A 22,960-nucleotide genomic window follows, 5' to 3' on the forward strand; every position below is an offset into this window, starting at 1 on the left:
ATGTAGCCTTTGCTATGTAGGACCAAGTTCAATCAAGAGATAACGTACCACGGTTTAGCCTTTGACCACTGAGCCATTATTACAACGTTGTAGGGCTAAGTTAAGACATTAAAACGAAAATAAATAAATACATGTGCATGACAGCGAAACTAAAAAAAAAAGTCTTTAAATTACAGGGCTGCCAAATCAGCCATCAATGCGTATGGTTTACCCAGCCAACACAGAGCCTGAGAACTTGTTGGCCCTTTACAGCCATAGCTGGAATTCATTCCAATTGTGAACCACAGCGCCTGATTATGCACCACATTAGGTTCCTTTCTGTGCAGAGCATTAGTTGAATCACATGAGATTACACAGAGATAGCTCAGGTCTGCATGGAGCCAGGTGCACTCTTTTTACAGGCTAGGAGATGCTGATTCCTGTTGTTTCTTGGAACTCCAGCTTGATCCATGATGTTCAGTCTTCTGCTGTATTCATGACTCCTCGGGATTCAACGTCCACGTAATCCTGCAATACAAGAGATAGCTCCTTATCGTTTATCTGAGAATGATACGGTTACTGCTAGTGCCACATCCCACCGAGTCATTCTCAATGATATTTTCCAAGACACTGACAAGCTCTGAAAAGGCGGGTCTGGCAGTGTAAGGTTCCAGCCAGCAGTTCTTCATGATCTGCACTCTGCATGAGAAAATCAGATTATTCTTGAGTGCAATGTTTTTGAAAAGCTAGTAGTGAATTGCACTAGCACTGCACACTGTTTTATACTCCTACACACAAAATTCAACTTATTGGCTAATTACCAAGTCGTTAGTGAGTTGAATAAGGTATGCTGGATCAGAGAAAACATAAAACTGTGTAGTGCAGAGGCAATTTAGGACCAACGCTGGGTCATGGCATCTTAGATATCATTAGATATCTAGTCTCAAAATGATGAGATCTGTTTGTAAGAGGGGAGCAGGGCACAAACTAACAGAGCACAATGTAACATGGAGTTTTCATGTAGTTTAACAGGTTCAAGCAGAACAGAGTTACAGTGCTCACATCTCAGGCCGGCAGCTGTCAGGGGCTACATTCCTGTGTCCAGCACAAATGTAATATACCACTTGCTCTGATGTTTCCAGACTGGGGTAGGGTAAGCTGCCTGTAAAGAAAGGAATCCAGATGTTTTTATTTTATTTTTGATTTTTTTGGCAAATGGATGGTCTAATCTGTGGAACTTTCATAGGACATTGTACTGAGCTCACCAAATGTTTGCATTTCCCACAACACAATGCCAAAAGACCACACATCCCCTTTGAAGCTGTAGTAGTTGTTCCGGAAATACTCAGGAGGATACCAACGCAAGGGCACCCGTTCCTGAAAGGACACAATAATAACTTTCAGTGAATGTTGGGAAGTTTTAACTGAGCTTGTTGTAGTTGTAGACATTATGGTGAACAATGCCTAACCCTGTGTTGTTTTTTTCTGGTGCTACGTCTGCTTCTCATACGTGTCAGGTCTCGGGCCAGGCCAAACTCTGCCACCTTGATTTCCCACGGGAAACGGCTCACCAGAATATTCCTTAAGGCAAGGTCACAGTGCACCACCTGCAGAGAACATGTAAGACTCCCAGACTCCTGACATTTGTTTTTATCTTTAATGGGTACATTAAACATTTGAAAGGAGACATGAGTATAAAAGGTGCTTTGAGTGATGCCATAGAACAGGGGTGTGCAATCTCATCAACGAATAGGATTAGGTTAGTGTGGCTGCAGGTTTTCAGTCCATAAAAGCAGGATCACAGCTGATTCTACTTGTTAAAGTAGTTGGTCTGAGTCTTCAATAAATCAATCATGTGTGCTCCTGCTTTATTGGAATGAAGACCTGCAGTCACCCTGGCCCTCTGCAGATAAGATTTGACACCCCTGCCTGATAAGAACTTCTACTGGTTCCCTATAGAACCTGATACATTGTCGCTGTCCAAAGAAAAACATACAGCTCTATTTTGAAATTTTTCACTTTTCTATGTCACTTGAACCAGGCAACATTGTGTCAAAATTTTTTGATGACTGGACTGATAGAAATGCTCCAAAATTCCTGTATATTTTGGTGTTTGGCCTACTTCAACGCACCTGATCGAACAAGCACTTCCTCAGTTGAGGTGAGTGTAATAGAACAGGAAAAATACCAAAATCATCAACAAGGAAAAAGGAAGAACTTTTATCTCCTTGTATCTTCATTTTTTATAGAATTTAAAACTGTTAAAAGGTCTTTACATTGAGTTAAAATTTCATGATAAATGGAGCAATAGAAATGGCCCAGATTTTCTTGGCAATACGTCTTGTTCCATTAATTACCATACAAAGTTAAAAAAGTTTTTTCCTTCTCCTGTAAAATGACCGTTTAGAGATATGAGGTTTTGTCCCAACAGCTATATGCTGAACATGGGTACTCCAGGACCAGGGCTGGGAGATGCTGACTTGAAGGAAAGAGATAGCCTACCATTTTGGAACGCAAGTGTTCCATGGCCAGGGCGATGTGATAGGAGGCAATAGTGAAAAGGCTCTGGAGTTCAGGGTCAGCACTCAGCTTCTCATGATGTGTCTGTACAAAGCCACGCAGGGTCCCATAACTTACAAACTCCATGACCAACACAAAGGGCTCTACGAAGATGTAACCACAAAGAGGAAATCACGTAAACATAAACTCACAAACTGTGCTGAATTTATATATGCGCACACCATTCAACCATTGTTGAATTACTGTGAACGAAATGGAATCACTGTTTTTAATAATAATAATAATAATAATAATAATAATAATGATAACAACAACAACCCGATTTTGTTGCAAATACCTGTATAAAATGATTCTAATAAATTTTTACCACCCTACAACTACATAGATTTTTATGTAATTAGTTGAAGATGTAAGAAGATGTGTCCAGAATGATGAACAGAGCTGTAGAGGATGTAATGACTGAGAAATGTGTAAAACACTGAGAAGAATACATGACATTAAGGATGAAGGTTTAATAAAATAAATGCCTAGAATGCCTTGCATTTGAAAAGTGGTGATCAAATATCAAGGCAGAGCTCTATAATTTAACAATAATGGTACTACTACTACTACTACTACTACTACTAATAATAATAATAATTAGTTTTTGCTGTTCACAAAAACCTTTAAATAATAATATATCAACATTAAAACCTCCTGAAATTGCTTTTGGTGTATGAATTACTATTAAATAACAGCAATAATTAATATGACAATGATGATCCCAAACTTTTGAATGGTTGTGTACACGTGTTCTGAACATTGCAGACATGTATACAATTATTCAAATATGTTACTGGTACAGTAAAACTTTATAAAAAAGGAAGAAAATTTTGTTGTGTCCAGAGTGATGAACAGGGAAATTGAGTGATGAAAATTCTGATCAGATCTCGACACATAACTTGGCTAAAAAATGACTATAAGTAGGTAATTACAATACATTATTTATCATTTAATGACTTTGTGTTGTTCCCCAAAACCTGAAATATTGAATAAAACATCTAAAATGCCTGCTGATACGTAGTCGTAATATTTTGAACCCACACTGCATAAGACATCACTATATAAAAGGGAAAATTAATAATAAAACAAGCTGTTCAAAGTTTTTAAACAGTAGTGCGCAGAGTGCACACTAAATCAGATCTCTTACCCTCTGCAGTGTTCCAGTCCAGCAGCTGCAGCACATTCTTATGATACAGCAGCTTCCTCATAATAGACACTTCTTTCTCCATTTGTTTAGCGCCGACACCTAATTGTGACAGTCACACAGTCATGTAATTAAACTAATGGCTGGAGAATGATGCCAGTAGCTTCCCTTGTCTATAGCAGAGCCTGATAGAATCCAACAAAATCTTGGCAACAGTTACTGTTAATTAAATGCTGACAGAGACAGTACAGTAAGGAGGAACATTTGCCAATTTCTGTCTACCTTCTTTTGCAATTTTGCATGTGACAAGGGTGTGGCCTTTGCATGTGCCCCGCAACATTTTCGCTTTGTAGAAGGCCCCTTCTTTCCCAGACTTGATCAGCTGAATGAGGGTTAGGTCCGCTTTCGTCACCTGGGGGTTCTGAAGACACATCTTCGAGACATTACATTTCACTTATCTATCTACTTCATCATAACTCCATAATCCTAATAACAGGCTGGTGTCTAGCTGTGGGGCTTCTGTCTTTCCTTGTAAAAACACAAGAGTATCAGTTTCAGATAAAAATATGACTGAATTATAACAGCTCAGACCTGTTGAGGTGGCTTCCATAGTAACTTGGTGCTGGGCTTGCTTTTCGGTCTATCTAGGTACGTCTCTGTCAAATCGTCAATTTGATGTGAGGTGGGAGACAAAGGAAGGGGGTCTTGAGAAGAACCCTTCACTGATAGACTCTGTCTGAGCTGCTGAATGGTTTTATTCAGGGATCGATACCTGGAGAGAAGAAGTAGCAGTGTTGGTAACTGGCTGCATGATCTAGAGCACTACAGCTCCCCTGCACTGACGCAACAAGGTGCAACCCATTATTGTTAAGATCATGAGTTAAAGGGCCCATATCATGGAAAACCAAACATTACTTGCTTTTTTTTGTTTTAAAATAGATGGAAGCTGTAATACTGGTTCATCTTGATTTTATCATGTTTGTGATATTGCAACCATGAATACATGTACATATAACCGCCATGACAGTTCAGCTTACAGCAGCCGAGGGCGTGAAGTGATAAGGTTTGTTACTTCACATTCCAGCCCAAACTGCTTTTTGAATGAGGCACGATAAAGACCAGGCAATCAGAACAGAGTTCATACAATGAGGTCCAAAGTCTGAGAGCATAGGTGAAAATGCTTCTACTTTGCATTCCTTTCTAATTTAATACAAAGTTTGTCATTACAAATTATATCAGCATAACAATGAGTGAAAAGTAGAATCTTTGAATGTTCACATGGATTTTAAAATTTCTGAGTGTTTTTTTTCCCCCTTTGCTTTATGACCAAAAGCCTCTGATTAGATCAAATTCACCTCAGAGTAGTCTGAATAAAAAAGGTCAAATTCACAAACTTGCCTTAATTGGAATGATGACCTAGAAATAGTGTAGAATCTTAAACAATTTTCATTTAACATGTCAGAACTTTTCTTTGTTTTTGAATAAAAAAAATGTAATTTTATTTATTTTTTTTTATTTAATTTCAATTTAAATTATAATTATATATCTGAAATCATTTTTTTTACCTTGTTAGTCCATGTCCCTGGTCATAAGCACGATTGATTACGTTGATTACCTTCATCATTTAAATGACAAAATTCTTGATGTTTTTTTCTCACCACTCCTGATTTTTGATTGTCATTGTGCACCAGCAAGTGGGGAAAAAAATAATAATAAAAAATCATATCTCCCCTTTCCCATCGCCCCTACTTATCACTGAGTGAAAATACTCAGCTAGCTCAGAGACCCTCACTGTATTTCAGAAACACAGAGGGGTCTGAAACTCTGAGACAACTGAAATCATTAAAACAAATGTTGTAAAAGATGTAAATTTGGAAATATTTTAAACCAAACAAAAGTTAAATCACAAGTAAAATGAAGAAATCCTCAAGATTCTGCTCTATTTCTAGATCACTATTCAAATTGAGGCAGATTAGTGACACTGACCATGTTAAGGACTTCAGTGAAATTGTTATGCTTATAATATAATTTGTAACAATAAAGAAGCATTTTCACTAGAGGTCTAGGCTGTTAAATTTTAACAGCAATCGGACAGATATTTCTGGACCTGAAGAACTTTTTTCATTGCAAGTGTTTTTCGATTGCTGAGTTGTGTGTATGTCACAGAATCAACACCTGTATTATTTTAATCGTCCTCTTGGTGGCTGTAATACAGTACCTTTCTAAAGCATATAAATAACCTACAGTGAGAGCTAGTCAGGTTAGAGTACAGCCTCCACATGACGGGGTTTGTTTTAACACAGTATTTCCCCCAGTAAGCCCCCTAAAGTAAACAACGAGAAAAGACCCTATTTCTCCATCTAAATTCAAAACATGCTAAATATGTCATGTACATAAAATATACTTTGATATTTTCTCATTTACTTTGAGGCCAAAAATAAATGACCTAGCCGAGTTTCACTAATGATATTTTTGATGACTATACTTTTATGCATTTAGTTTTAATCCAGGGTTATTTAGTTTCAGTTTTAATTCTTTTTTAGTATTTTGACAAACATTGTGATAGTGGGTGTTTGATAAGAGCAGAATAAAATTATCACATCGGTAGACTGAGCCCAGCATGGCTCCAGCTTTCCTTAAAGAAAGCTGAACACAGAACAGTTCCACTTCTGAACTCATTCACGCACTGAAAAAAAATAAAACTAAAGGTCGGGCTTTTAGTAACAGTTTTACTAAACTATAATAACGCTGATATAAACAACATAGAATTATACTGAATTGTGTTTTACATCAATTTACCAGGCTTTATAGCAACTGTTACAATTAACCCCTCAGTCTGTTACAATTAACCCCACCTTGTGGGTTAGTTTGTAACTTTGTAAGTGGTCAGTGCTGGGGAAAAAAGTTTGTTTTCTTTAGTAGCAGAGATGAGCAATTTGCTTGTACAAAAAAATGTACAAAATGTGTCAGGCTGTGCCCCATTCTCCTCTGCTTCAGGGCTGGTGGCAAGAAACACTGATCTAATAATTTAGTCATTTCATTTTTTCAAGTTCTGCTCTGAAACTCCTCTTTAAGGAAAGACTCTGAGTTTACTTTCTGAACCACAGGATTCCAAACAGAACAATGGTGAGGACGGTGAAAGCAGAGATGCAGATGAGAGTGTAGTGAATGGCGTCCAGATGATCAGACTCTGTAACAACACAGGTGAAGAGAGAGTGATTAGGTTATCATGCAACACAGCAGGAAAACAGGAAAGTAAACTAGGTCACTCACTGAAACACTGATGCTCTGGTGAGCTCGTGCTTCAACAGTGACCTGAACCGCTAATTGACTGACCTAATAAGTACACAGCGCCTGCTTGATGTATTCAGACAGTGAAATACGTCCATTTTGCCTGTAACCTTAGAAAGTTTGGCAAAAGTACAAAAAATTCTTTTAGTTTGAAATACAGCACTTTTGTGTTGAGTACCACCTTCTATTTTTGCTGAGCATACAGAGGTTAATTTTTGCTCACACAGTCATATGAGAAAGTTAGTGCACCGCCGGTCAAATTAGACGTTTTGAAACTGAAAGCAAAGTAAAAATAAGCCAACACATCCTCTACAGAGAACACACTTCTGCACATGTCAAAGCACAATTACTGTTTATTTGCTGAACAAATTGGAAAAAAGTGACATGTACAAAGGTTATGGTACATTTCATATGTTACTATTATTTTTATTTACAATATGTTAAAATCAGCAAATAAATAGAAATTCTGCATTAAAATTTGCAGAAAAACACACATCTGTAAGTTTGTTCTCTGTAGAGATTGTGTTAACCTACTTTTGTATCAACTAGGGGTGTAATTTCATTGGGGGTGTTTAAAGGTTTGCCTACGACTGTATCTCTTGCAAGCAAAATTACGTGATTATTATCCACTAACATTGCAACCTTCACATGATCTTTCTTTGAGACGACTTGTCAAGCCATTTTGTCCTTGTTTATCAGCTTTCTATTAAAAGTAATGTGTGCTTGTTTGCTTGTAGGCCTACAAAAAACATATACACATGTCCAAAAGTATCCAGACACCTCCGAATTAGTGAATTCAGCTACTTTAAGATGCACCAATTGCTGACACAGGCATTCAACTGAGCAAAGACTGCCTGTTTAATCTCCTTAGAAAAGCACTGCCAATAGAATAGGACACTCTGGAGCAGCCATACATGCACAAAGCTGAGCGTCATCTAGAGGACTATAAAGCTTTCCAGCACTACAATGTGGAATCAGTGGAACTCCATCCAACACCTTTGATCCTGAACTAATCATCCAAATGACCTCACTAATGCTCCTGTGGCTGAAAGTAACCAAATCCTCACAGCAATATTCCAGCATCTAGTGACTTCCCAAAAGATTAATGGATGCTACTGCTGCAAAGAGGGGGAAAATCTCCTATTTGTACCCTTAATTTCAAAAGAAACACTGGATGAGAAGGTGTCAACAAACCTTGACATATAGTGAGTGTGTGTGAGTGTGTGTGTGTGTGTGTGTGTGTGTGTGTGTGTTCATTTCTGCTCTTAAGTTTATATACCCCTGGCTGAATTTGTAAGATTTTTACGATTTTTAGAAAATATCACTGATCATACAACACATTTCTTTTATCATTATCACTTTATTAATCAAAATAATAAACAAACTTACACAGTCATAGTTAACATAGCCCTGTATGACAGGCCTGTTACTACAGAGTCAAGTACATTAAAATGACTTAAGTTTAAGAAGCTGCACCTGTGCCCTGTTTGACTGTAAATGGTGTAACTGTATAAAAAGTTATTTAGCTCATAAAGAAACTTTGTGCATTCGGTGTACGCCCGCACTGAATATCCTGGCTATTAAAATATGGGGAAAGCAAAAGAACTATAAAAGTAAGAAAAGTAACTCTACAAATTAGGAGAAAGTTCTAAAATGATTTGAAAATGGCAACCAGCCCTGTTCAAACTCTGATAAAGAAGAGGAAAACCAGTGGTTCTGTGGATACCAAGCCAAGATCGGGTAGACCCAAGAAAGATTTCTGAGACAGTCAGCAAGAACATTTAATATTTTAAGGGATGCAGTGCCAAAAAAATAAAAATTGAAAATGAAAAAATCTAGAAGAACTTCTAGCCAAATGCAGGCTTCTCTGATATAAAGTGGTGTGGCTGTTTCAGTAATAAAGTAATGAGCCACGAGAGGCTGTGGGCTGCAGAGTAGAGCTGCCAGAACAAAAGCGCCCACACCACAAAACAGCTTGTTTGAAATAAGCTAAACAGAGAAAAACAGAACTTCATGGTTGCAACCATAAATGTTTTGTTTGAAAAGGACTCATCAAGGCCCATGAAGAAAAACGCCATCCCTATCATGAATCATGGCTGTGGATCTCTGCCGTATTGTGGGTGTATGAACTACAGCGGTGCAGAAAATTTGGTCCAAATTGATGGCAAGATGAATTCAGATGATTACTCGACCTCAACATCATTGAGCCACTTTGAGGAGAACTACTGCAGTACATGCAAAGCAACCAAAGAATTTATAGGACCTGAAGGCTTTTTGCCAAGAAGATTAGGCAGCTTCTGAGAACATGAAAGCAACCATTCACAGCGATCACAAAAGGCTCCAAGCTGACGTCGATGCTAATGGGGGCAACACATGACATTAAGAACCATGTAAACCTTTGACTGTGTAATTTCTGTTATTATGATTACATGCACATTGATTAACAGCTTCATCTGAGCACTGTTACTAAATAAAGAAATATGATCACTCTTTTTCTAAAATAGTAAATATCTTACAAATTCAGCCAGGAGTCTAATATGTAATATTATGAATATTTGTATCTAATATCAAATATCAAGCAAGTTATATCAAATATCAAACAAGTTATATGAGAAGTTTCAATCAGGTTTTCGTCAACCATAGTACTGAGACAGCACTGGTTTGTGTTGTCAGTGATCTCAGGCTTAGCGCTGATGCACAAAATCCTTCTTATCTGGTCTTACTGCAGCTTTTGATACCGTTGATCACAAGATTCTAATCCACTATCTTGAATATTGGGTAGGCCACACAGGCACAGCTTTAGAATGATTTAAATCATATTTAGTTAATAGACAGTTCATGGTTTCACTGGGAAATCATTCATCAACATTTCTTGTGGAGTCCCACAGGGTTTAGTTTTAGGGCCTTTGCTTTTCTCTGTATGTGTCACCTCTAGTGATGTCATTAGGAAACATAACATCAATTTTTATAGCTACGCTGACAACAAACATTTGTACATTTCCATTCTTTCTGATAATCAAGACTCTGTAGACAGGCTTACCAGCTGTGCGTCAGATATCAAAATGTTCTACAACTAAAATCATGAAAAAACTAAAATACTAATCTCTGGTACTAAAACCCAGAGAAAGCTGATGAGAATGAAACCTGAAGTATGAAACCTGGGTGTGATCTTAGACACTGAGCTCTGTTTTATCCTGCATGTAAACAGTAAAGTAGCTTTCTATTTTTTGAGAAATATAGATAAAATATGGCCTTTTCTATCTCTGAGTGATGCAGAGAAACTTGTTAATGCATTTGTTCCAAGCAGAGTTGATCATTGTAATGCTCTTCTAACGGGACTTTCTAAGAAAACAATACATCCTCTACAACTCATCCAAAATGCGGCAGCACGCATCCTAACATAAACAAAAAAGAGAGATCATATTACTCCCGTTTTGAAAGAACTGCACTAGCTAACTATATCTTTAAGGGTAGATTTTAAAGTTCTGCTACTTGTTTTAAGGCTCTAAATGACCTTAAAGCACCTATTTACATCACAGTAGTTTATATATAGCGAGTTTATGTTACAAAACTTGATCTTAGATCTGCAGATACTGACCTTCTGCAAATACTTTCTGTAAAATACTCTTGCAGTTATTATGATTATAAACTGTGGAATTCAATTCCACCTATTATTAGACAGTCAAGCTCATTGTCAAACTTTTAAAAATGTATCTCTTTCATTTAGTGCTAATTTAAATGGTTTGCCTCTCTTGGTATTTATCTTTTTAATTTGATCTGTGTCATTGTTTTATATGATTTTAAATTAATAGTTGTAATTTCTACTATTACTGTTAAGCTTTATCACCTGTCTGTAAAGCACTTTGAGCTGCCACTGCATGAAAAGTGCTCTATAAATAAAGATTATTATTATTATGATTATTATGATTATTAAGTCTATAAAATTAATAACTGGATCAAGGATCACACATTATACAACAACTTCAGATGTGGCTCAATTCAGTCAATCAGATCTGCTTTACAATTTAATTATACTCAACTGTGCAGGCAGTGGGGTTACAGAACACAGAACATGTATTATGTCCAAGACTGAAAGCTTACATTCTTCAGCACTGCCTCATGTGTGTCTTTAAAACTTTAATGTGCACCGTTTGATTATACAGCAGAAATCATTTTAACTTCACTGTCAGACGACCTACAGAGCGCACTGTACATTATCAGTCATAAAAGCTCATGAGCTGAGTCATATGGAGAAATGAACTCACTGAGCTTGTGGGCTGTTGAGATTCATGTAGAGTCTGCCATGTACTTACTTGGTGAGCCAGTGAGGCTTGTTGGGTTTGTTGAATTTTCAGAAGTAAGCATACTGCGATCTCCCTAAATGGACAAATGCGGGAGTTCTTCCGTACATTCCACGTACATTATCAGGCGTCCTGAAACAGAAAGAGAAAATGCTGTTGTTCTTCAGATGCATCTGATTAACCAAGTCATCATCACCATGTAATGAAGTAAATAGAAAGTAAAGTTTCGTGAACAGTTGACGTGCTAATGGCATTACATGAGCACAGAAAGTAAGAACATGGGAGCAAATGTGAGAAACATGAAAATTGACATTCAAAATCAATTTTCAACATTCAAAAGTTTGGAACCAACGTTTTTAAAAAATCTCACTTGTTTGTAGATAAGTATATAAAATTAATCTAATATGCCAGTCCTGTGTGCCTTCATAGGTTTCATATCATTTAAACTGAGATTCCAAGAAAAGATAGATGATTCTAAAATGACTAAGAAAGCTGTGTAACATTAAGAATGAAATTAAAATGAACTTCTATAAAGCCTTGTGTTAAAAAAGAGGCCAAAACATGACTTCTACATAGATAGTTATATGGTTTATCATTTCTTGCTGTTAACAAAATACTTGAAATATTAAATAAAAGTTACAATATTTGAGCAAGATTGATAATTCATTTATACCGGCAACATCAGTTATATGCAAAAGTATGGGCATCCCCGCTCAAATTACCCCCACTCATTTTGAAAATAAGTTAACACATCCTCTGCAGAGAACACACTTCAGCACATTTTAATATACAGTTACTGTTTATTTACTGAATTTGACAAATTAGGAAAAAAATAAAACATAAAATGTGTGATTTTTATTTTTTTTAATGTTTTCACAATATGTTAAACTCAACAAATAAATACAATTGTGCACCAGATTAGTCAGGAGTGTGTGAACTTTTACATACGACTGTATTTCAATCTGACAAAAATCTTAACTAACCCAATTAAATGGTCAGGATCAGCCAGCGGGTCCAGGCTTTTATACACCCTCCTAAAGCTTAGGAATAACTTTAGTTTGTATCATTTTCCATGTAATTACTGAATAAGAATCTTTAAGATGTAATTAATTAGTATTTAGTAACGACAGTATTATTTAATTATCAGTGTTTACTATAATGTTATTTCTTTGAACACCATTATGCTTCTTCAAAAACTGTTAATTTTTGTTTTATGATACTAAAGTAAGGCAAGTCATTTAAGAAAGACAGCGAAAAGTCAAGTGCCCAAACTATAGCATCTGGAGTTTTACAACAGCCAACGATACAGTGGACAGAACTATTACGACCTTATTTTAAAATGGCCTCAGGAAGAACAAACAATGGCAAAGTAGGGCTTCACAAACACCAATACACAGACCCTTAACAGAATAGTTTATAACCACCACACAACAGACTAAAAAGTGACCGCAGCATTCAGTTTAACTGTAAGGGTCCATATATGGGCCCACGCTTCAGTTCCTCACTCTCATAACTCATTTATGGCACATAATATAATTTAACTGAATAACACAGCTGCAGTTTAAGACACTGGCCTCACACATCTGATATACACTGTGTAAACATGCGGTAAAAAAATAAAAAAAAACAACAACTGTAGCTAAAGACATTTTTATTAAAATAAAAATATATATAAAAAAAACAAAAAACAGTTGTTCACCAAATATTCACCAAAATGAAACCTTCACTTGCACGCGTGCCTGATGTTGTTCCCGGAGCGCCGGCTGAACTCCAGTACAGTTTGATGGTGTCCCAGCTCAAATACACCTTAGTTAATGACTAAGTTTAATACACATGCATGAAAAGGGGAAACCACAAAACTGTGCTGGAAGTCGGGAAACAACAATTCCCTACTTTGAACTGTTCAAATAAATGTGTATAGAGGGAAGCTACTGTACACACAAATGCCCCAACACCTCATTACAAGAACATATACATATATAGACACTTAACTGGGTTCTGAAGTGTTCTATATAGCACCAAAAAGGGTTACGATGTCAAGAACTCTTTCTGGTGCTATATAGAACCGTTTTTTAAAAATAACCATATACAACACATTCGTCAATCTGAAGAACGATCTCACCATGCAAAGTACCACTGAAACATGCAAATGGTTCTTTAAATGTTCTATGTATTTCATGGTTCTATATTGAACCACTGTGTTTACACGTAAGAACCTTCTTTTTTAAGAGTGTAATTTATGCTCTAGAGACCGGACTAGAGTACTACAACACTATCCTCTACAGAGAATTTAAATATGGCATTTTTCTGCTAATTTTAAATTCTATTAATTTCTATTTATTTTATTTATTAAACATAAAATTCTAAATTTGCTATAACGTTGGCACAGGCCACATTTTATATGTATTTTTTTGATCGAATTCTTTTACGATTCCCTTGACGTAACTCAGAAAAACCAACCATGGAAAGCCCATGCAGGAAGGAGTCAGCTAGTAACCCACTATATTTCGATGTTCATTCTTAAGAGTGTCTTGGCTTGATGTAACTAATTGTTCACTATTATCACAAAAAGATCACTATGCAATACTTCAGACTGAACCAGCATGAAGACCCTCTTACACATCCATCAACGAAGTTTTTATCGTTCTAAGACGCAAAAGGCAGAAGAGATTGAAGAGAGAAATAAATGAGACCACTCACCTTTTCAGTCTTCAAGTGTGGCAGTCCTTCAGGTCCTCTGAGACATTATGCTGAGACGTAGTCCACTTGACCTTCTCGTGTGCAAGGCTGCTGCCATGAGAGCATGAAGACCACAGGCAGCCAGGTGCTCTTTAGAAAGCAAAGCTGCGGCAGCCGGCGGTGACAACTGCGGTGCAGAACAGGATCACTGTGCGAGCAGCGTGGCATGCAGGCCAACGCACTTCCTAACTTACTTCTGGCCTCAATTGTTTGAGTAGGTGAGCTTGATGCTACTCTCCTGCAGGATCCAATGCTGTTTTACCTTAGCTTGTCCTGAATAGGGATCAAAATGAAAGGGATACTATCAGAGACAGGCCCCGCACACAGTTAAGTAAAAAACGTAGCTGCGGCTTCATTTCGGAGAAGGTGTTAGCCTTACAGGCAGCACTTACACAGCACATGGCCCAAAACAGCAGCGGGCTGTGGTTTCCTCTCCTCGCTTACAGCCTTTGTTGCTCTCTGCAAATGAATTGCATTAAGCAAAAAGCAAAGTGCACAATTTTTTTTGGAAACAACAAAAAGACAGTTGTTCAACTGCATTGGCTGAATTTAATCAGTGGCTTGAATAGTCGTTACAGATCAACCGCATCACTCCATATACAACTACATTTTTTTTTTACAGTTCATTTTCAAATACATCATTTTTATTGGCATATTTACAAAACATTGTATGTACATTTCAGGTCAGTGCAACGTCATTTTTATTCTTTAAACACTTTATAAAATAAAGTTCATTAAATTAACACATCTCTGCCAATTAATTTAACAAAACCAACTAACAACAAAGACAGACGTCAGTAGTTGATTGCACTACTTGCCAACCAATCATGTTTCTGAAGCATTAATAAATTATCCCTGTATCAAAAAAAAGTCTTTAAAAGTCATGTGTAGTTGTGGCCTCCAAAGACTTGTGAGCTGAGGGGAAGATTCCAGTTCAAATAAAATAAGCAAGCCACTCATCATTACAAGTGAATGCAAATTTCAAACCGAGAGGATCTGAATCACCGTTGTCAAATACAGACTATATTCTTCTCACCTAATGTGCATTATGTATTTTTCTCTCAGTGTGGAACAGCTCTAATGTTTATAGAATAAACATTCCTTACAGCTGATACAAATAATTTGCATGACTCATCATGTCACATGACTGATGAATTACAGTAATATTTACGTTCATTTCACATTTTTTTTTTTATGTGAAGCAGCACAGTCCTATAGGCCAACTTATAGTACTATGCCATTGAAGGACAAATGAACTCTTGCTTAATGAGGACCTCATTCAAGTGATTAGAAGTAATGGGGAAAAACAAAACAAACAAAAAAAACAACAAGAATCATTAATTGTTTCAAAACCTTTTTCACAGTGTTAAGACGGCTCTCTAATGAAGAGTCTCCACAGAGTTGCTACTAATCTGACATGTCTTAAGACACGCAACCTTCAGCAGGTCACTGCAGACGCTGCTTCCTTTCAGCACAGGGCCTTCAAAAGGTTAGCTGGGCTGACGAGACATTCTTTCAGAGAATACAGTTCACGTAGACCACCGTTCTCTCGCTCTCTGCCGACAGAGTTTAATGTTATGCAACAACATATCACCTGTTAAGAACTTTGGCTTGATACTGTGAACCTCTCCCATTAGAGTGCACTGATCAGATATGCAGGCATTTGGCTACCATTTACTGTACCTTTCTAACAGGAAATAAAGTGACATCAGTAATAACATTCTAAAAGCTGTAATGGCATCGCTGAATGGTCGTAATGGTGGGCTGGCACTGTGAGGAGTGGAATGCTGAGACTCGCTGCCAGCATACAGTCACATAACAGCTAAGCTGTGCTTGGGCAACATGAATCAGCACTATTAAAAATAAATATCACTGAAAAATAAAATGTATAAAGTTAAAACTTGTTTAAGACAAAGACAACACACTGAAGAGATATACTGGCTCTTTGAGCGACACTCTGGCACACAACCGGAAAAAAAAAAAAAAATTCAAATTTTAAATCAAAATTTAGCAAATGGCATACGCAAGTGGTTTGTTTGTTGCTCACTGAAATGCTGATTTGGCAGTGAAATGTGCAGGACTTCACCCAGTCATTATTTATGTCATAATCTTATACGAGATGACTCTACAGACACACGTTTTAGGGAGCCATTCACATTGTAATACTGTCTCTGGGACTTCCCATGAACAATCAATCAATTAACTGGAAAAAACTGAGGTAGTGTACAACTTCTACTGAGAAACCTTTGATTCTGATTAAGGAAAATCCAACAAGCCTTTGGGAAGCATTAAGCTTGTTAAAGGAATGGTTTGGTGAGGGGGAAAAAAAAATCCACTCACCTCAGATGTAGTTCCTCATCCAAAATTCTTCAATTTTAAACTGGAGCTATGAGGCTAACGTTACTAACAAACAGTAGAAGTCAACAGTCACCCAAATCTTTTCTGCTGAACCTCAACTGGTTCAAACCATATCCAGATCTTCCTAAAGACCGTGCAGACTTGTTAATGTTGTTTAAGACACAGTATGACACAAGTTTGCATAACCTTAATGAAGACCGGGATGCAGCTTGAGCAGGCTGAGAGAAGTTTTAGGGATGTATACAAAACATTTTGTGACTACTGACTAGTATATTAGTCGGGACTTAATATTTCTAGTATTTGTTAGCAACAAATAGTTTTATAACTGAAGAATTGATCAACAATGTCTGGGTTAAGTGAAAATTGTGTAAATTAGATTTTTTTGCCAAACCATTCCTTTAAGTCTACACATTTCAGTCTGTGAAGACTATGCGCTTATAAACTTAACATTCAATCAGTGACCGAAACCGCTCTATTAGAGATGGTGATTAAAGGTGGGACTGAGTGAATGCATTTGGCCTGTAAGAGCTTTGCTTATGATTCCATCATATAAATATACAAAACTCAAGCATATGGAAGATGAGAGTGCTGTCAAACCTTATGGTAAGATAAATACATAAATATCATGTGTATGTATGTGATTCTGCAGACTTGGGGTTTCGCAGTGTTAAGAGTGTGTCCAGTTAAATCAACTTCAAGGGAATGGATATTTTGTTCACTTGGCAACAACCATCTTAACAGTTCTATTTTTCTACCTCATTCACTTTTTCTCAAATGCACTCCGCCACTCGCTGGCGCAACACATTCAAACCAGCAGTAAAGTACCTGTCTTCAGAATTTTCAGAAACAGGGGGCAGCAGTGGAGCCTCTTCGGCGGTGAACTGTTCTTTGTGCTTCAGAGTAATTGTTGCTCCTCAGTTTCGACTGAGCAGTGTCAGCTTGGCCACACTGCTGTTACAGTCTTCATTGCACAGGGGAAGATACTGACAAAACTTACTAAGTGCCTTTAGCGTGGAAGAGCATGGGTTCACTGAAGCACACAGTACTTCTTATAGTCTGACTCAAAGTCTTCATCCATGCTAGTAGTGTCTGCCATTTTTTTGCCGTCAGTCTTGGGCAGAAATTGAGAGTAGTCCACTCCTTGTTGCTCATAGAAGAGAATGTATGCTGAATCTGCTTCGACCTCTTCTGAGTGAACCTCCTGGAGATGTGAGAGAGAAGTCAACAAAGGCTTTTAATCTTGCATATCACGATGTAAACAGAGGTAAAATAAACTATCAGTTACAATGTGGGAGGATATGTAGAAAAAGCAGTGGTATGTTACCTTGCAGCTGCTGTCATTGTAACAGTACCACTTCTCATTGGGGTTTTTAGCATAGGTCACATAGTGACCCCCTCCCATTATTCCTGAATGGCACTGTAAAGAAAATAGAAGTTAACAAGGACAAATCTTTATAAGAATAATTCAATTTCAGATTCCTGATGTGCTAACATGCATTTTCAAAACACTGCAAGCTTAAATGTGAAGTTTCAGTGGCTTCTAAGTATATTTGTATTAAAGATGGGCAGGGTTCTTGAAATATATGGCTTAGGGATACAAATATCTGTTAAATCTTTTGACCAATAATGGACTATTACTAGTCTGTGATTAATCTGAGTTTACTGATTAGCAACTCTCCTCACTACACATTCTGTGATAGTGCATAACAGTGGAGCTACCTGAACAAGTTGCACTCCTCTAGTATACGATTCAAAAAAAGGTCCTCAAGTTGAATGGAATACCTTACTATTCAGATAAAAATTGTTTATCGGAAATTAAATTAACCTTTAACCAAAGGCACTGGTCAAATTTTAGTATTTCTCAGTTAACTTTAAATCGTTTCATTATTAACATCCATAATATGGATATCTGAGCTAATTTTAATGTTTGTTTTTTTTAACTGAGTATTGAATGTGTAGTTTGGAAATTTTTCTTAATGAAATAAATCATATCTTGTCATATAAAAAATGTTTTGTGACTAAACTTGCAATATATAGAATATAATAGAATACTCAGAGTTAAGCAGTTCATATTCACGTTATAGCAACATCTATAAAAAAGCTATATGGAACAAATTTGTACAGCATTTGTGCCTCCAGGTAATCATTCTGTATTCCAGTTGATAGCACGTTAAATAACATACACCTAAAACACAAAAACAAACGACTAACGCAACTGAACGTCCAGTACGGGTCTTGTTTTTTGTTAGCTACACATAATAAACAAATCTTAAACCAATCATGTTTTTGTTTTGTATTTGTCAACATAATTTTTTTTTGTTGAGATATTCAAATAATCAAATAAAAAAATAGTTTGCCCATCATGTGTTCATTCAACAATAAATATTGCCTGTTGTCAAACCAATACCAGCCAAAGAGGTTTTTTTTTTTTTAAACATCAAAGGAATATGTGGATAGGAAAGACTTACTGAGATTGCATATAAATTGTATATGGGCTCCAGGCAGATTTCATCCCTTTGGTGAGAAGAGTTGTCCAGCTCTGTGCTGGCCTCAGAGTGCCCGTTGCTTTGGCTGCTCTCCTGGCCCAGCCCATTAACCATGATGATATCACAGTCAGTACTGGATGCATCCACTGACCAGGAGTCTTGAGTGTTGGACTCTGTATGGGTCCCTGGCCCCAGAGGCTCCACCTCGGTCATGGTGCTGGGCTCTGGCTCCAGCCCGCTCTCTTTACAGCTGCTGTTGCTGCTGCTGTCCAAGTTCTCTTTGCTGTTGGAGAGCCAGTGCCTGCTGCCCAGTTGAGGCAGACGCAGTCGGCCCTGCTTGCGTCCTGCGCTTTTAGGGCTGTTGCTCGGGCTACTGCTTCTGCTCAAGGGACTGCTCACTCTCCTGATCGAACTTGGAGTGCCTGGAATGACAAATCATATCGTTTCACATTTCACTGAAAGGGGCCAAAGAGCTGTTCAGTTTAGTCAACACCATACTTTAATTAGTGTAATTAGTGTAAATGTAGTGGATCAGCCAAGACATGCTTTGTGTCTGCTTTCTTCAGTTTTCCACTGGTGCTATGAGGCTAATGTAGCTAACAAACCACAGTGGAAAGCTCTAGGGATTTATTGGGTTTTAATCATCTATGATTTCAATGGGTGTAACAGCTGCTGTGTTATCATTAAATAAATTCAACTAAACCAATAGAAGCTTAAACAGCACCTCTTAGCACAGTGCAAACTGCATGCCTAAATTCACACACAAAACCTTTTCTCCCTTTTTAATATCTGTATGATATATCAGGGTTTTGGCGGATACTAATTAGTGATCCAACATCAGTGCTGTGCTGTATTGTTTTTGACAGCATCAAAGTAATGTCATACACAGTAAGTCAGACACTATATTGTCTCAAAGTCAATGTGCATCGGAAATCATTATGCATTTTCTTTCCGTACTGTAATATGTTTCCGACTGAAACGCAGTATAGCATTTTCACTTGACAGGCAGGTGTGGTGGAAGGGGATAGTGAAAATTATTGGTTAATATTATTTTCCTCTGCGTGCAAGTGGTAAAGCAGTGAAAGCTCAGAAGACATATTAGTGGCAGGCAAGTTATTGTATTTAATGGAAGATTACAGATTAGCGATAGTTTATGACGAATCATGCTTTATATGTCCAGAGACATGAAATAACAAGGCGAAAAAGGTCCATTTCAAACTGACTTTAATGCGACACTCAGACTAGAAGGTAGGTAACATTTGTCAATGAATAAGTAAAATTCATCGATAGCAATGCAAATGTGTATGAGTGCATTAATATTTGTCTTTGCTCAGAATATTTTTAATCACTATATCCAACACTACCACCATTACTCTTAGGAGTACACACATTTTTAATTATATTACTACATTATATAACGATATACTGAATGTAGATCCAATATCTGATACGTTTAATAACGCCAATATTGGTGCAGGTATCAATCCAGTAAATAATCACTTCTGTTGAACTATATTAAATCTCAAACAGTTTCTTACACTGTATGATATGCTGTTATGACAAATTTGGCAAAAGTATATCATCCAGCTAAAAACTGCAAAAGCAGCCATCTTGAAGCTTGTATTTTGCCCTAGCTTTTCACAAATTGGGTGTTTGAAACAAAAGAAAGAAGAACTGGGTCATCTCTGAAATATTGTTTAAGGAGAGACCGACCTCTGCCCGATATGGGTGGACTTGCAACGGTGGTGGTGGAGATGGAAGACACTGAGGAGTCTCCTCTGTCCAGCCTCTGGAGCTCCTCCACCAGGCACTCGCTCTGGCTCTGCAGGCTCCATGTGCATTGGGCTGCCTCGCGCGGGGCCAGAAACGCACTGGGATCAAAGCCCATACGTGGAAACTTCACTATCTTCTGAGATTTGATCCAGCGCCCATTCACAAACTGGAACCGTTTCAGGTGAACAATCTGAAAGAGGATAAAGAACATCTAGATTTGACTATTCATATATATTGATAATCAGGTGAAATGAACATGCAGCAAAACTGTACGGAGCAGGCAGTGGATGGAGATGGACTTGTACTCCCATTCTTACCAGTATAGGTGGAAGTCTCCAGAGGTCCAGTTTCTTGGTGGCCAGGCGGTGGGTTTTGCACTTGGAGCAGTAGTAGAGCTCATCCTCACCCAGCTCCTCCTCACTGGTGAAAGCTTTCAGACAGCTGTCCAGACTAATGGGCTCCGCTTGGGCACGCCGACTCTGCTCCACACTGGCATGCTCCTCCACTATCTACATAAAAAAATATTACTTAATAACTGAAAATGCAAAGATAAGCTGTAGAAGATTTAGTTAAAGGGCCCATATTAATTGAAAACTGAATTTTCCTCACTTTTTTTTGTTTAAATAGAAGACTTAATGTGGTATATAAACATTGCTTCAAAACATACCATTCACTCCCTAGTCTAAACAGTCCATGTACAGAAACTAGGCTGTGAAACCGGCCTGTTTTTAATGAATTGATGTCACAAAAACACATTTACAAATATCCAACTATTCAGGCTATATCAGTCTAGCACCACCTATTCAAATTCTAAGCAGTGTTTCAGCCTGGACTGCTTTTACAATACAGAGCAGCTAATCAGAACAGAACTCATTCACACATATTAGTCTTAATGGCACAGTACCAAAAATAGCCTGTTGAATCCTAAAGGACAAAGAGTCAGCTAATCTTTTTAACACTTTTTAAATATTCGAAGTCTTAAGAAAATATAAGTTAATCCAGAGCTGTGACAGATGCTTTAATATAAAAACTGAATGTTAAAGCAGTTGACCAACATTTCTAAACATATATTGCACAATATCCAGACAGCAGAAAATTAGCATTTAAAGGCACTGAACAACTCATAAGCATCCAAATTTGGAACAAAACACATTCTCTACTCACATCACTCACAGTACATCATGCATGATACCTACCAAACTAAAGGGAGAGAAAGTGCCATCTGTCCTTAATTTAGATTTGGACCAACTGAACAGTACTGACAGACTCAAAATAGTCGAGGCCTGAATACTTTTTTCTGGCACTCTACGTCCACCTTAAGCTGCATTCACAAGTATACCTGGAATTACAATGAGGTCAGCATCCAACCCAGTCATCGCACACTAAATGCTACTTGCTTTTCTGCACTAGTTAAACACTGATGTAAACAAATGAGACTAATTATACACACATACATACATACATACATACATGCATACATACATGCATACATACATACACACACACACACACAGGTTTTCTACTTTCTCAACTCTGATCTCAGGAACTCTACTTAGGAGACATGATGCAGGTAAATAACACAGCCTATCTTGGCAACTGCTCTGGCTTTCGTAATACTCAAATTCCAAGATGCATCTAAACTCTAACAGCTTTGCAAGACAGCTTAATAATTAGTAGGTCGAAGGTCATGATTTATCTAGTCTCAATTCCAGCTACTGAGAGTTATGCAATTCCATATATTCCACGTGACACCGACTAGAGTGAATCTGACTGCTTAAGAACCATGTGCAAATGAAGAAGAGCAGATGTAATCTCTGTGGGTATTTAATTTGCTAGAAGTACATGACTGATTTGCATCTGAAACACGCTCCCCATACCTCAAAACAGGAGGGCTGATTCCAGTTCACTGGTTAGACTTTTGCTTTAAAACTGTCTGGGGTATCTGAAGTTCTATAATAAGGTAAAACAGCAGTAAGAAGTGGTAATTACACTGCCAAGGGATTTCTCAGGCCTAGCATGGGACAGAAGCAAATCTGTAAAATTGTAAGAACAATGGCTAATCTTCCTGTTTAAGCAGAACAATGTTTCACAGTGCTGAGCCAGAACAACCAGTCCTTTGAGGGGGCTAAATCAATGTTTGAGATAAAAATGCAATAGCAGAAGTGGTGATATGGCAAAAATATACAAATCCAGTTCCAAAAAGCTGGGACAGTACGTGAATTGCTAATAAAACAGAAAGAAATGAATAGAAAATTCTGAAAACAGTAAAAACACAATATTTTACGTTTAACCTTATGAACTTCATTGTTTTTTGTAAATATGTGCTC

General features: G+C 37.4%; 2 protein-coding genes across 3 annotated transcripts in view; both read right to left on the minus strand.

The window, feature by feature from the left end:
• Positions 1–21: 21 nt before the first annotated feature.
• On the minus strand, positions 22–14,393 carry si:ch211-167j9.5 (fibroblast growth factor receptor homolog 1). The gene is made up of 12 exons (XM_036561390.1): positions 13,978–14,393; positions 11,290–11,409; positions 6,779–6,875; positions 4,277–4,457; positions 3,968–4,106; positions 3,689–3,787; positions 2,482–2,642; positions 1,449–1,586; positions 1,245–1,356; positions 1,042–1,141; positions 579–678; positions 22–507 (listed from the first exon to the last, which is right to left on the minus strand). Exons 2-12 carry the CDS (start codon positions 11,339–11,341, stop codon positions 457–459), a joined length of 1,230 nt encoding a protein of 409 aa, XP_036417283.1. The 5' UTR covers positions 11,342–11,409; positions 13,978–14,393; the 3' UTR covers positions 22–456.
• A 2,600-nt stretch (positions 14,394–16,993) lies between these two features.
• usp32 (ubiquitin specific peptidase 32) overlaps positions 16,994–22,960 on the minus strand; it is a 49,172-nt gene continuing 43,205 nt past the window's right edge. For both annotated transcript variants that reach the window (XM_036561389.1, XM_036561383.1), the window contains exons 30-34: positions 20,951–21,142; positions 20,574–20,823; positions 18,843–19,282; positions 17,699–17,791; positions 16,994–17,575 (exon numbers count right to left, since the gene is read on the minus strand). In XM_036561389.1, coding sequence (XP_036417282.1) covers positions 17,402–17,575; positions 17,699–17,791; positions 18,843–19,282; positions 20,574–20,823; positions 20,951–21,142 — 1,149 coding nt within the window. In that variant the 3' untranslated portion in view covers positions 16,994–17,401. The remainder of the gene's footprint in view (positions 17,576–17,698; positions 17,792–18,842; positions 19,283–20,573; positions 20,824–20,950; positions 21,143–22,960) is intronic.

The sequence above is a fragment of the Colossoma macropomum genome, unplaced genomic scaffold (genome assembly GCF_904425465.1).
Source record: "Colossoma macropomum unplaced genomic scaffold, Colossoma_macropomum, whole genome shotgun sequence".
Classification (NCBI taxonomy): Eukaryota; Metazoa; Chordata; class Actinopteri; order Characiformes; family Serrasalmidae; genus Colossoma; species Colossoma macropomum.

Bases quoted from the DNA above. Each gene is read 5' to 3' on its own strand.
- si:ch211-167j9.5 (XM_036561390.1), bottom strand. From the start codon at position 11,341: ATGCTTACTTCTGAAAATTCAACAAACCCAACAAGCCTCACTGGCTCA. The intron at 4,458-6,778 runs GTAAACTCAGAG...TCTTCTCTCCAG, and splicing joins GGAATCCTGTGGTTCAGAAA to GTATCGATCCCTGAATAAAA. The intron at 4,107-4,276 runs GTCTGAGCTGTT...ATGTGTCTTCAG, and splicing joins TATGGAAGCCACCTCAACAG to AACCCCCAGGTGACGAAAGC.